This window comes from Mirounga leonina, unplaced genomic scaffold (assembly GCF_011800145.1).
Source record: "Mirounga leonina isolate KUSES-001 unplaced genomic scaffold, KU_Mleo_1.0 Mir_170, whole genome shotgun sequence".
Classification (NCBI taxonomy): Eukaryota; Metazoa; Chordata; class Mammalia; order Carnivora; family Phocidae; genus Mirounga; species Mirounga leonina.
In genome coordinates, this window is record NW_023270433.1 from 41,950,524 (window position 1) to 41,965,455 (window position 14,932).

Here is a 14,932-nt window from a genome sequence, read left to right on the forward strand (position 1 = left end):
ACCGTTCAGGAGCTTGCTTCTGAAACAGTATAGCAGGAGAGGTTTCCCAAGGGTGGAACCAGGTACTTTTGTGCATTTGCATTTGTGTAGCCACAAATCTCTCTGTTAATTCTTGCTTGAAGGTACAGGATTCTGAAATGGGGAGAAGGAGAGAGAGGAAGAAAAAAAATTAATTTCAGCTGGATGATGGATTAATATAGATGAAGGATCACACAAGACAATTTAAGTAAATAATCTAGGTAATCTGGATACAAATAATTTCTAAAAAGATAAACTATATTAAAGTGTCATATATTATTATAACTAGTTTACTTAACAGACAGAAAGTGGTCTTCTATTTGGGAAAATCCAATGTGAAAATCAATGTGAAATATGACTGCAGGTACTTCATCTCAGGCATTTAAAAAATACGGAAAAGGGGCTCAGATGGTTAAGTGTCTGCCTTCCGCTCAGGTGGTGATCCCAGGGTCCTGGGATCAAGCCCTGCTTCTGTCTCCTGGCTCAGCAGGAAGCCTGCTTCTCCCTCTCCCTCTACTTCTCCCCCTGCTCATGATCTCTCTCTCTCTGTATCTCTGTGTCTCAAATGAATAAATAAAATCTTTGAAAAGGAAAAAAAAAAATAAAAAATACGGAAAAACAATGAAAGGCAGATATATTTTTCTGCAGCATTTTCCATGCCGTTGGATGTAGAAATCAAATAGTATGCAGTACGAATGAACTGTGTTTTCTACCTTAGAATCATTGTCTCTCAAAGGTTTGAGTGAGAACTTAATGGCCAATCTAATTCAACCATCTGACATCATTGAGTATCTTCATTCTCTTAAAAAAATAAAATTCCATCCTACAAACTATATCATTTCTAACAAACCAAACTGAGAAGCAAAGAGGACAAAAATTTCACTTTTTTTTTTTTTTTTTTTTGAGTGGGGAGAGAAAGGGAGGGTTTTAACTCTATGAAAGCTTGTATAAGCTCCTTTAACATGCTCAACTTTTATAGAATAAACAGCCTTGGCAGCATGACAGTTAAATCACCGAGGTGTTTCATTTTGCAACATTCTCTCATTCATATCCTCTACATTGGCTTGGTGAAGTTCAAAGGCGGTAGAGCAAAACAAGTACAAAATAGCAAAAGGGAAGAGGAAGAAAAGAGTCGAACATGGAGAGGATCTTACTCCTTTAAAACTATCTTCAGGGGCGCCTGGGTGGCTCATTTGGTTAAGCGACTGCCTTCAGCTCAGGTCATGATCCCGGAGTCCTGGGATCGAGTCCCGCCTCGGGCTCCCTGCTCTGCGGGGAGCCTGCTTCTCCCTCTCCCACTCCCCCTGCTTGTGTTCCCTCTCTCGCTGTGTCTCTCTCTGTCAAATAAATAAAATCTTTAAAAATAAATAAATAAATAAATAAATAAAATAAAATAAAATAAAACTATCTTCAGAACTTTCTAACAAGAATGTTGGTACCCAGAGGACGATTGGCATCACCTCTTAGAAATGTGGATGTAGCTGATGTCTCAAGGCCAACTTTAGAGACAGTAAACATTACCTAAATCACTGCCACTCCAACAGTGGGCAGGCTTATAGGATAGCCCAATAATTCTTAAAAAGAAGAGAAGGAGAAGGAGATGTTGGAGAGAAAAGGAATTTTAATTCTAAAAATATACCTTATTTCTTCCTGAGTAGTACTGCAAATTTCTGAAAGTAGTAGAAACATCTTCTGATTTCCACTCGGATGATTTCCCAGGCACAGTGACTGTATTTCTTTTCTTTCAGGAAGTTGTCTATCCTATTGAAATATCTCCTCAGTTCTAGGTTGCTCAGCTGGGAGACCATAGCTCCTGACCAGTTCATTCCGTTCTCTTCCATCTCTTTGGAGTCTTCCTTTTCTTTCTCCTCTTCCTCCAAGCATTGTTCCAAGTACTGCAGCTGCTGATAGAGTCCAATTTGGATTTGTTTCAGATAGTCCTTTTCCCAAGTGGATTTGAAGGTGTGCTGACTGAAGATGTTGAAGGCCTGTATGGACATTTCATAGAAGGCCTCCTTGATGTACCTTTTCACAGGCTGGGTATGTGATAGGATCTCTTGGGGCAACTCAAAAGCTGTGGTTTCTTGTAGGCACTCTACGGGAAATGAACTGCTCGTACTGCTCAGAAGCCTCAGATTTTGCCAGGTGACTTTCATCAGATGAAAATGCAGCAAGTTACAGTCCAGAGAGAGGATGCCAGTGATGAGCAGACCCACAAGGCATGCAGGCCACAAACACGTCCTAAACAAGTCAGGCTTAGTGCTCATTTTTTTTTCCCCAAGCTAAAAAATCCACCAGACTCAAGGTTGACTGATGTTTTAGGTCTTAAGTACTCCTTCATGTGCCTTTATACACCTGAATAATCTTCAGTGGGGAGGAGTTTTCTCATTCCTCATTTTATGTTTCTCAGGGTTTCAGCCCCTTTCCTTTGCCTCTGAGGTTTGTTTTGACTTTGGGTGACTACACTGACTTTGGAAATGCTAATCTTTTTCTTTAAAGTGAGCAAAGCTTTACCATTGCATTACCTTAGTTGTCTGGATGACTCATCCCAGTACTATAGGATTGTCATAACAAGATTGATAACAGTATTTCAGAAAGAATTGAAAGTTCTGACTCTATACCACTTATTCAACACTATTACGTAAGAGAGCCATCCATTAAAGAAATTATCATCATTATTTTTTTTTTTTTAATTTTTTTTCGTATCTGGCCATGTAGCCAAACATCTTCTCTCATTGAGTTAATCATAGACATTGGCCACATGACCTTAATTATTTGACTGCAAGACCACCAGAATATAACATAGCTTAGTTTTCTCTGATCTTGTTAAATTAAGCTTCTCTATTTGGATATTTTCTCTCTATTTTACTTTTCTGGGTTTCAAAGAAGATGAAAAACAGAGTTGGTCAATTGAACATGGCACTTACTATAAGTTGGCTTGGTTTTCTGTTGTCATTAGAAAATGTTGATACTCTCCAACTATCCGGATCTTCCTTTAGTTAAACCTAAACTAGTGCTTCCCATGGCTGCCTAACATTACACATGCCTCTGATACCTATCATAGAAGTACTTACTACCTATATTACTCTATGTGTGTGCTCTCTAAATTCTGATTTTGCAGATTTTATGAGGTGACTAACCTGGAAAAATAATTTGGAAAATGAGCCCGTTAATATTTTATAATTATAACATTACAAATTGACGAAACTTTCCTAGAGAGCAAAATGATGATATGTATCAAAAGTCTTAAAAATGTACATTGTCTTTGACTCAACAGTTCTTCCTCTAGGAATTTATCCCCAAGAAATAATGATGGACATCTTTAAAGACTTAGCTGTCAGGAAGTTTATCACAGAAAAAAAATGGAAAACAACTTAAATGTTCAGTAGTAGATAGGTGGTTAACTAATTCATCAGTAGAAAATTTCTTTGTAAGCATTAAATATTATGTTGTGGGAATATATTTGGTCACTTGGATAAATTCACTTTGTAGTTTAAAACCAAGCTGACATGGATACTATATAGAGTCTGATAGCATATTTGTGAAATACCTACGTGTGCATATATGTGCAGAAAAAAATCTAGAAGTGCACATGCTACAAATATTTTCTCTGACTAGAAAAACATGCGTTTGCAATGTGACCAATATGTACTGCTTTATTTGCTTAAACATTTCCATTCTAGGATATTTTCAAAGGAAATGTGAATTTACCCCAAGACTCCGTTCTCATTCCATAGAATAACATAAAGTATGTGGGAGTTCAGTGTACCATTTTTGTAACTTTTCAATAAAAATATATATGTTTATATATATATATACATATATTATTAAACATACACACAGAGTCTATAAAGTGCAAAGCATCTCTGAAGGCCATAGCTCATATCACTTCTTCCATCTAAAACTTGTTACCTTGTCCTAGGCAGAACTGCTTGTCCCTCTTGGGGGCTTTTAAATGCTTTGTCCCCCTTCATTATGGCTTTTTAAAGTGCATAATTGTTTAAGTGTTGATTTCCCAACTTTGTATACTTCTCCCTCCCCTACCCACTTAGAATGATTAGACTACTTTGCGCTTATTTGAGACAGTTCAACCTTACTAACCAAACTCCTAGTTTGTTCAATTGAATTACTATGCTACAAGGTTCTGCTCGTAGGTGAGGGAGGTGGCTGCAGATTTGGCTGTTGTCAACCATCTTGAAGGTCCCTCTATTTTCTGCCATGTACAGTTTTGTCATGCTCAGCCCAAATTTCCTCCCTTTATAGTTGTTCCATATCACATCCTCATTTATTCAAAACTGTATTTTTATTTATTTTAAAGATTTTTATTTTTTATTTGTCAGAGAGAGAGAGGGAGAGCACAAGCGGGGGGGGGGGGGTTGCAGGCAGAGGGAGAAGCAGGGAGAGAGAGAAGCAAGCTCCCTTTGAGCAAAGAGCCCTATAAGGGACTCTATCCCAGGACCCTGGGATCAAGACCTGAGCCGAAGGCAGATGCTTAACCAACTGAGCCACCCAGGCATCCCTCAAAACTGTATTTTTAGCTAGTACCACATGCCAATCACTGGGCAGGTCTTGAGGATGGAGGAATAAGGTGTAGTCCATGGTCTCAAGGAGTCCATTATTGAAGAAGCAGGCACATTCTGAGTGTGTTAGGTAGCAGGAGTAATTCATAGGTCTTCCCTACAGCATGGACCTCATCCCCCTGTGCTGTAAATGTTAATTGATGCTGATGGTGACAAGATTCATGATAAAGAAGGAAAGATGACTGACAAGCATATCTTCCACTGTTAGCTTTTTAAAAATTCTTTTCTTTTTTTTTTTTTTTTTAATTTTGTTTATTTATTTGACAGAGAGACACAGCGAGAAAGGGAACACAAGCAGGGGGAGTGGGAGAGGGAGAAGCAGGCTTCCCTCCGAGCAGGGAGCCCGATGTGGGGCTCGATCCCAAGACCCCGGGGTCATGACCTGAGCCGAAGGCAGACGCTTAACGACTGAGCCACCCAGGCGCCCCAGCTTTTTAAAAATTCTTATCTTTGCCTGATTTTGCAAATAAAAATACGGAACACCCATGTACCCCAAATCCAAATTTAGCTGGGTGTCCCATTATTTTACCTGGTATCCCTATCCACCATACAAACTCCCATTGACCTCTAAGAGTAGAACTCAGGAAGCCCTTTACAGGAAACTATTCCTCCGCCAGCTGCTCACCTTATGCAGAGGTGCATTCAGTTGCCTAACTTTGTGCTGGCTTTACTTGTGTGCATTTCCCTAAAAACTGTGCGCACCACACTCCCAAGGGGCACCGGTCATACTAAAAATATTACATGGGTGCATGCACATGTGTACACACACATACATACAAATTGCTCTGATCTGAAGCATTATTGGATGATCAGTCATAGGTCTTGCCTCTGTTCTGCAAAAGTCATGCCATGTGAGTATATCTCAAAATATCAAAAAAAATTGAAAAGAATGACAGTGTAAGGAAATGTTTTTATCACAAAATTTATCTGTTACAACTGCTCCATCTGTCATTAGTGTGTTGCCATAGCTAATGATATTTCCATGATATCTGCTCTTATTTCTCTAGCATGTCTTGAGATCATTTATATGTGGTCAGGGGCTGCCCTGTTGTTGATAGAACTGTGTAAAGTCCATATGGATTACAAGGTGAACAATAATAGGCAAGACACAATGTGTTTGACAAAATGGAGATGAGACATTTCAGTCTAGACAGGTTTGCTGTGATTCAGCTCCGGAGCATTTAGTATTCTCTGGTAGGATTTATTGCTCTCCATGAAAAGGCAAGTTTCAAACCAAGGTGAGCCTAACATGTTGATCATCTGTCACTCACTCCACTCTTGCTGTTTCTTCCCAGACATGTCCTCTTGTCTGGGATAAATATTTATTTATTTATTTATTTAAAAGATTTATTTATTTATTTATTTGAGAGAGTGAGAGAGAGAATGAACAAACAGAGGGAGGGGGAGAGAAAGAACACTCAAGCAAAATTCCTCCTGAGCACAGAGCCTGATGTGGGGCTCAGTGTGGGGCTCAACATGGGCCTCAACATGGGGCTTGACATGGGGCTTGACCCCAGGACCTTGAGAACATGACCTGAGCCAAAATCCAAAATCAGGTAATTAACTGACTGAGCCACCCGGGCGCCCCTATCTTGGATAAATATTTAAAAGTAGTTGCCATTGCAGAGAGGACAGGGTCTTATTTTAATTACTGTCAGCTTGCATGCAGTCATAGGTTTCCTGACATTTATGAATAACAAAGAAAGGCATTATTATGGGAAAATTTAAGTGGACTTTTCTTAGACTGACAGAAGACTCACATGCCCCAATTTTTAGGATTTCTTTAGGGTCCAAGCAATGCTTGGGTTTGGGGGTAGTGTCCAGGAATAATCTACTGGAGCCAGGGGGTGTGGGAAAGGATCTCTTCTTGCCAAGACCCCTGCCCCTTGGTAGCCTGTGAAGTAGAGAATCTAAATAATAGAATGTGGGGTAGGGATAGACCATTGGGGTCAGAGGGGTGAATTAGCAAAGGAGCAAACCCTGAGTTAAGTCTGCCACCCCTAGTATTTCTCAAGGTCATTTAGAATTCTGTAGATAATGACTGGTTTCCCAGATTCCTGGGTCACTTCAGGCCTGGAGAAGTGGCTTGGAATGAGTTTTCTGAGAGATTTCCCCTATGGCTGAAATTAATGTGTTTATGTATTCATTTACTTATATCTCCAGTGCTTAACACATAGTATATGTTCAATAAATATTTATTGAACAAATAGGTGTATGTTTCACTATTTTACCTTATGACTTTATCTTAATTTAAATTGAATTTCAGATCAGTTCAGCAACCTCTTTGTAGAACTGTATAGCTTTGAGCAAGTCCCTTAAACTTTCTATACTTCATCTGTAAATAGGGATAATGAGAACCTCATTAGGTGGTTGTGGAGATATAAATTACTGAGAATGGTGCCTGGTACATAGTAAGTGATCAGTAAATGATACATACCATCATCATTGTTGTCGTCATCGTCATCATCCATTGCCTACAGTGTTAGTCACAGTGACAGATTCTAAGAATACAGGGGCAGAAAAGCCCCTGTCCTTGCAGAGGTTCCTGGAGGCAGTGAGTCCTGAGCTGAATCTTGAAAGGCAAGAACTGATGGAAGTTTGAATTAGGACAATGATAGTAGGTATGGAAGGGAATTATCTAGGAGGTAAGATTGGCAGGTCTTGATAAGTGATTTGGAGTGGGAGGCTGAGGAAGTGGAACTGGACCAGGAAAAAGCCCAGTTTTCTTTTTTTTTTTTTAAAGATTTTATTTATTTATTTATTTGAGAGAGAGAGAGAGAAACAGCATGAGAGGGGAGAGGGTCAGAGGGAGAAGCAGGCTCCCCGCTGAGCCGGGAGCCCGATGTGGGACTCGATCCCAGGACTCCGGGACCATGACCTGAGCCGAAGGCAGTCGCTTAACCAACTGAGCCACCCAGGCGCCCAAAAGCCCAGTTTTCTAACTAGGCATGTGGTTGTGCCACCAACATAGAGGTAGCATATGAGAGGAGCAGGCTTCGGGGAGCAACTGGTGGGTTTTGTTATAGGTGAGTTGTTTGGAATTGTCTATGGGTTAGCCAAATGGAGATGTTCATCCAGCAGTTGGATGTGTGGGACTAAATGAGGACAGGAGACCGATCTAGGTGGGAGAGAGAGATTTGAAATGATTAGCAGAAACTATAGGTGATCATTTAAGACCATAAGAATCAGTTGGTTTGTCTAAGGAGAACATGTAAGGTAGGAAGAGACGTGTGAGCGAGTACCTAAGCATCGCCTGTGTTTAAAGAGGGGGTAGTGGAAGAGGAAACTGACAACGATGGTGACAGAGGCGTGAAGAGAATGAAGATGGAGTATTTTGACTATCTCTGCCTCTTTGTCCAGATGACTCCGCATAATCCTTCTCAACACAGCACTCGTAGGCAGCCATTCCCAATTACACTGTATTTGCCGTCATTGATCTAGACCTAATCCCATGTTATAGATGAGCTATTTGAAGGTCAGAGAGGGGAATTAATTCATTTAAGCCAGGTAAGTATCTGTGAGACCTTGGCAGATGTCAGCTAGATTGAAACCTGGTTTGATTACTTCACTTCTACTACTTGGGGCTATGGAAGTTGGGGGATGTATTGGTTTCCTATGACTGCCATAATAAATTTCCACAAACAGCCTGGCATAAAATAAGAAATTTATTCTCTCACAGTTCTGGAGTCTGGAAGTCCAAAATCAAAGTGTCATCATGGCATTTTTCCTCCAAACCTTCTAAGAAAGAATCTTCTTTTGCCTCTTCTAGCTTCTAGTGATTGCTGATAATTCTTGGTGGTCCTTGGCTTGTTAGGTACTCCAGTCTCGCCTGCATAGTCACATGACATCCTCCATGTGTCTGTGTCCCTGTGTCTTCCAGACATTGCCTTTATGTATTTTTTGGTAGCAGTCTACGTAGTTGTTATTAATAATAGAAGACACAAGGGCGCCTGGGTGGCTCAGTTGGTTAAGCGACTGCCTTCGGCTCAGGTCATGATCCTGGAGTCCCAGGATCGAGTCCCATATCGGGCTCCTTGCTCGGCAGGGAGTCTGCTTCTCCCTCTGACCCTCCCCCCTCTCATGTGCTCTCTCTCTCTCTCAAATAAATAAATAAAAAATCTTAAAAAAAAAAAAATAGAAGACACTGTTTATTTTGCGGTTACTAAGTATCGCCTGTTCATATAAATTATCATTATTTCTCATACCCACGGTACAATGCAGATGTTATTATCCTTAACTAATTAATTTATTTTTAAGATTTATTTATTTGTCAGAGAGAGAGAGGGAGAGAGTGAGCACAAGCAGGGGGAGTGACACGCAGAGGGAGAAGCAGGCTCCCCGCTGAGCAAGGAGCCTGATTCGGGACCCTGGGATCACGACCCGAGCGGAAGGCAGACGCTTAACGACTGAGCCACTCAGGCATCCATATTACCCTTAATTTAACGAGGAGGAAATGGAAGCTTGGAACTATTAAGGGATCTGCCCGAGATCACATAGCTAGAAACCTACAGAATCAGGATTCAAGCCCAGGTCTGAGGCCATATTGTGTTTTTACAGGACCTAGGGTTGTAATAGGTTTGGCATAAAATCCACTGTGTGTATCTATGCATTTATAGCCTTATTTCATTCCCAAAAGGATTTGAAGCAGCTTGTAAAATATATACAATACAAGAGAATACAGAGTATTTAAAGAAATCAGAGTTGAGGGAAAACGTGTAAGAAAACAAGATGAAGTCAGTGGTACAGTTGGAACATAAGAATGCATGTCATAATGTCCAGTGTCATTGTTGAAGAGGGTTGCAAATCCGTCCCTGGGCTTTCTAGAAGCAAAGAGGAAATGTGACTTGTTAAAGTAACCACAGTGTCCAAAAGATAAAACAAACCATCAGCAAAGCTAAATCCTTAGTAGAAACAAAGCTTTTCTTGGTACTGAGTCCTGGGAGGCATTTCTCCTGTGGGCCTTCAAGAAGAGAGCACTATGGAATTTCCTGGGTGAAGACCCCAGCAACTGCCTTACAGGAGTGACTACCACCACATGCCTTGCACGGGTGATTCTTATAACCTCCCTCTGCGTAGGCAGATGTCACATTGCTTATGTGCAGTTCCCTGGCAGGCATTCTGCGGGGGCTTATTGAGTTTTCTCATGTTGAGTTACAGAATGGAGTTCTTCAGTTCAGCTGGATTGGGATAGCAGTTCTTCACCATGACTCAAAGTGGGGAAAAGTGTGGTCACTTGAGAAGGTTGGCATTCTCAGGGACATTCAGTGTGGAGAGACTGCCCTGACATTTCCAGAGCCCCTGCCCAGATCCAATTCTATATTTCCTATTATATGTACAGAGGAACATCTGGGAAATGTATTTGTAGGCACAACTCTCCTCCAGTTAGTCGGAACTGGGAAAACAAGCTATTCTGTCCGATTGACCCAGTGCCATAAACCAAAGTGAAGTGTGCACTGGATTTCCATATAGTCGTCGGTTTGATTTGCTCCATTCCTCTAAGGGTGATAGTCCTAGATATGGGAATCCAGGAAGTGGCTTGTAGTTTTACTCTGCACTGAGGTGACTTCTGTTTCTCCTGAAAGAGCTTCTTCAGAAGTTGGATAGCTAAAATTCAAAGCCAGGAAAGCCTTGTGTGAGACCATGGATAATGAAATATTAGGACATATCCGTTTGGGTTGATCAGTTTTGCAAACTTGGGTATTTTTCACTTAATAGTAAGACTCACTGTGTAGAAGGGGCCGATTGGATGGCCCCAGAACTAAAACTTCTTTATGTTCCCAGGGGAGACACAGTTAAGAGAGCAGAAATTGGGATTGCTTTATAACCATGCCTGCCAGGACAGGACAGTAACACTTATTGACAAATGTGATAATACAGTTTCTCAAGAATGATCCATGGGACAAAGAATGTTGAAATTATCTGTTGCTTATATTTTCCATCCATTCATCCACCCATCTCTGAGGATATGATGCCTGAAACAAGGTAATAAAAAAGAAAAAAGAAAAGTTCATGTCCTCATAGAGTGTCTAGATTTCCAGACAATAGAGAATAAAATTATAGGGTATTAAAAGTGCTATGAAGGAAATAAACAGGACAAGAGGGTAAGTGGGGGAGGTGATAACTAAGCTGAGACTTGAAGGATGAAGAAAAATCAGCCATGTAAAGAGCTGGAGGGAGAGCATTTCAGGCAGAGAGAACTGGAAGTTCAAAAGCCTTGATGGAAAAGAATTGGAGATATTCAAGGAACTCAAAGGAGATTAGTTGGGTTGGAATGAAGGGAATGGGGAGATTGGTACTAGGATAGGTTGAGATGGGGTGGGCAAGAGTTCCAATTCTATCCTAAGACCAGTGAAGACACATGGAAGAATTTTAAGCCAGAGAGTGGTGTGATATGACTTGTGCTTTAGAGAGATTGCTTTGGGCACCCCTTGGGGGGAACCATTTGGAAAAGGGGCAAGAGTGGAAGCAAGGAACCCAGGTGGAGAGTAGATATTTCGGTACGCCAGGTAAGAGCTGTGGTGGCGTACATAAAAGTAGGAGCAGTGGAGTTGGAGAGAAGACTGATTGGAGAGATGTTTTTAGTAAGTTATTCGGGATGCATTTGGGCCCAGGTCAACAGCTGTGATCACCAAAGGCAGTTTTCCAAAAGTGCCATTGATTATCCATCTACCTATAAGGTCTTTACTGCATTAACCGGACAGTTTTTTGAGAACCAGTAAATAATCTTATTTGGCATTACATCTTTAACTTGATGGTCTTAAACTTGGTTAGGTCCCTTATACTTTGGACAACAAAATAAATAATTTACTTAATTGGACTTTGGTTGTGGTTGAGGCTTAAATTTCTCAGGTTTCGCTTGAGACTTAAATCTCTGAGAGTGTCTCCTGGTATATTTCCTATGTGTATACAGAACAAATACATATTCCTATACATTTAACATTTAAATAAAATAATGTGTTTTTATGATCAGTTTTGTTAAAGTTATTTTTTATTTTTATTATTGAAGGTAATCTATTATTTAGGTGAAAATAAATGTCTTGAGTATATCATGTTCTAGATGAATGATATCTAAGAATCATTTCAGAGGTGAAAGGAGATGATCATTTCTAAATGCTGAATCTGTACCACGTGACTTTGTAACTGGTCATTATTCAAAAGATATTTGTTGAGTTCCTGCTGTGTGTCAGACACTTTCCAGAAGCTGGAGCTGACTCTGACAGATTCTTTTAGCCTTGGCCTCACCAGTAAATCCGAGGGGACTTGGCGGAACAGCCATGGTGGCTGCTCAAACAAGCACCAGGGGACAGACCATTCAGTGTCATCCCCTGTCCTGAATGCCATTGTGTAGCTCCTTCCTGAAACAATGAAGCAATCAACCGAGACCTGGAAACTCTTCACCAAAAAACAGTTTGTTTGTTTTGTTTATTTTGCGAGTCTTGGTTGCTGTAAGCTGACTTACTCTAAACCAGTTTATATTTATAGATCCTGTGTTACGAGTGGCATGCTAAGGAATGCAAAGTAGATTAAGAGATGCCCAGTTAGGAGAACTTAAGCTCTGTGAAGAATATGACAAGTAACAAGACTGGGGTGATGAATAAATGCTCTGTGAATTCGCAGATATACAGAGGACCCCTCTGGCTGGAAAGACAACAGGGAGGAGGCAGTGAAGGATAAATAGAAGATACTCGTAGCTTTGGATCCCAGTTTTACCTCTTACTAGCTGTGTGACCGTGGGGGGATGTCTTACCTCGTGGAAGCCTCGGTTTCTTTATCGGCGAAAGAGGAACCTTAACACCTCCTCATAGACATGATAAAAATGTAAAGTGCTTAGCCCACTTTAGTGTCTGATATATGGAAAACCCTCAGTAAATAGTATCAGTAAATACAGTAAAAACTCAGTTAATGGTTTTGTGCTTTGTCTATAAAGTAGCAATATTACCTCATGGGATTGTGGTCAAGATGAAATAAGATGACATAATTAAAAGGGCTGGCATAGTGCTTACCCTGTGGTAAACATTCTATAAATATTTACTATTATTATTATGGAAGATGTAGATAGATGAGAGAAGGCATTTCAGGCATACAGAAGAGGCACATTGCCTGGTCTTCCAGGACTCTAGTACAAAGGATTCTTTTCAGGTGAGTAGATAGTTGATGGTCATAAAATGTATGAAACATAAATGAAGAGCCTCTTAATTAGGGTTACTGAAGGAAGATGCCAGGATTCCAGAAGGAAGTCTGGTGAGTGATCTCTAAGTATTCTTCTGAGATTCTGTGCTATCTCCCAAGCTTCCAGCTATTTCTGAGAAAGACTGCAGTGAAACCCATAAGTATATTTGGTGACACACCATTTCCTGCTCATTTTCCCCCCTTGAGTTTTAAGAGCCAGAGTCAAGGAGAGGGAAAAGAGAAGAATAAGGGGGGTGGGGTGGGGGGGAAACCCACCTAGCTCTCCAGGAAATGAGTCTCCAGGCAGAACTGAGACACCTAAACAATATGTCACTTTACATACTTTGTGTGTGTGAGTCAGTAAGGGGGTTCTGGGTTTGCCAAAGTTCACCTGACGGCTGTGCAAGAGAAGGACTACTCCCTTATGGCAGGAAGCATGGCTTCAGGCATTAGGCTCTTAAGAGGAGCTGGAGAGGTGTGGAGACGCCTTGCAGAGCAATTTCCGTGGCGTTGAACAGAGTTGGAGGACAATGTAGTGCATTATTCCCTAAGTGTTCCATGAAATGTTACGTGAAAAGTAAGTTTCTTTCCTGGGGGACTCCTCCAGACCTTTGAAATGCCAGCATGAATTGTGAGTGTCCAAGGAGGGAAGGTTGAATTCTGTACTCCACAAACTTACTGGAAAGTGATAATTTTTGGTGTAGAATGTACATTAGAGGCTTGAGCAGACACTTGGGCAAAGCTGATTCAGGAACAGAAATACCAGGCTAAATCATTTCTTTGTTCTTGCCCTTCCCAGGGGATCCAGACACAGGTGTTTGCAGGCAGTTTTGCTTTAGCCAGCAGCCAAATGGGGGTCACTATCTAGGAGAGCACAGTCATTTGGAAGAACCTGATGGGGTATGGTAGGGAAAATAATGACCCTCCAAAGATGTCCACATTCAAATCCCTAGAACCTGTGAATATGTTACCTTACATGTCAGAAGGGACTTTGCACATGTGGTTAGCTTAAAGGTACTGAGATAGGCCATCATCCTAGAGTATTAGGGTGGGCCCAGTGTAATCAGAGGGAGGCAGGTGGGTGAGGGTCTGAGGGCAGAAGCAGAGGGGCCATGAGTCAGGGAATGTAGGCAGCCTCTAGAAACTGGAAAAGGCAAAGAAATGGATTCTCCCCTAGAGCTTCCAGAAGGAACACAGCCCTGCCACCCATTTTAGACTTTTTTTTTTTTTTAAGATTTTTATTTTATTTATGAGAGAGAGCGCCTGCATGAGAGAGCACAAGCAGGGAGAGTAGCAGAGGGAGAGGGAGGGAGAAGCAGGCTCCCTGATGAGCAGGGAGCTGGATGCAGGGCTGGATCCCAGGACCCTGAGATCATGACCTGAGCCAAAGGCAGACACTCAACTGAGCTATCCAGGCACCCCCATTTTAGACTTCTGACCTGCAAACTGTAAAGTAATACATTTTTGTTGTTTTACGCCACTAAGTTTGTGGTAATTTATTTAGGTAATTTATTATAGCAGCCACTGGCAACCACTACATGGTTATCGGTCTCACCTTTCCTGTGCTTGAGGGTGCATGGATAACATACCCTGGTACTCTTTTACGACACTGACACTTGACAGGGAGGCCTGCCACTTAGCACTATCTGGCCAAGGGGATCCTGCTTTCTGGCTGTTCTTCCTCCAGCTCCCTGCTCCCGAGGGGCCCAACATCACTCCAGTCAGCTTACTGACTCACACACACAAAGTATGTGAAGTGACATATTGTTTAGGTGTCCCAGTTCTGCTTAGATATGCAGTGACCAATCATCAACAAGCTCCGAAAGAAGTGCTGCTACTGGTCACTGGTCAGTGATGTGTACCTGTTATTTGTGCACTGAAGAGCTACCTACCCAGTTTGTACTTCAAGTACTTACTAATATAACATTCTGCGGTAACTGAAATCTGAACGTGGTTGTTATTGGACTGGTGTTACTTAACCAAACCATGGTCATTGAAATACATGCCTAATAGAGCCATACAAAAATGAGGACTGCATGTATTTAGATTATGCCGTAAGTCCTACAGTATAATTGTTATAACTGGACTGGTGGGCAGCCATGCCCTCATGAATCCACTGAATACCAAAGTCTGAATCTGGCTGATGCAAGGGTTAGGGATGTCCG

General features: G+C 41.3%; 2 protein-coding genes across 5 annotated transcripts in view; one reads left to right on the plus strand and one right to left on the minus strand.

Moving 5' to 3' along the window:
- Positions 1-14,932, plus strand: part of MOB3B (MOB kinase activator 3B) — a 212,408-nt gene that overhangs the window by 3,447 nt on the left and 194,029 nt on the right. The gene's annotated exons all lie outside the window — the stretch shown is intronic.
- IFNK (interferon kappa) lies at positions 1,659-2,285 on the minus strand. Its single transcript, XM_035016527.1, has one exon. The coding sequence runs from the start codon at positions 2,283-2,285 to the stop codon at positions 1,659-1,661; it is 627 nt and encodes a 208-aa protein (XP_034872418.1).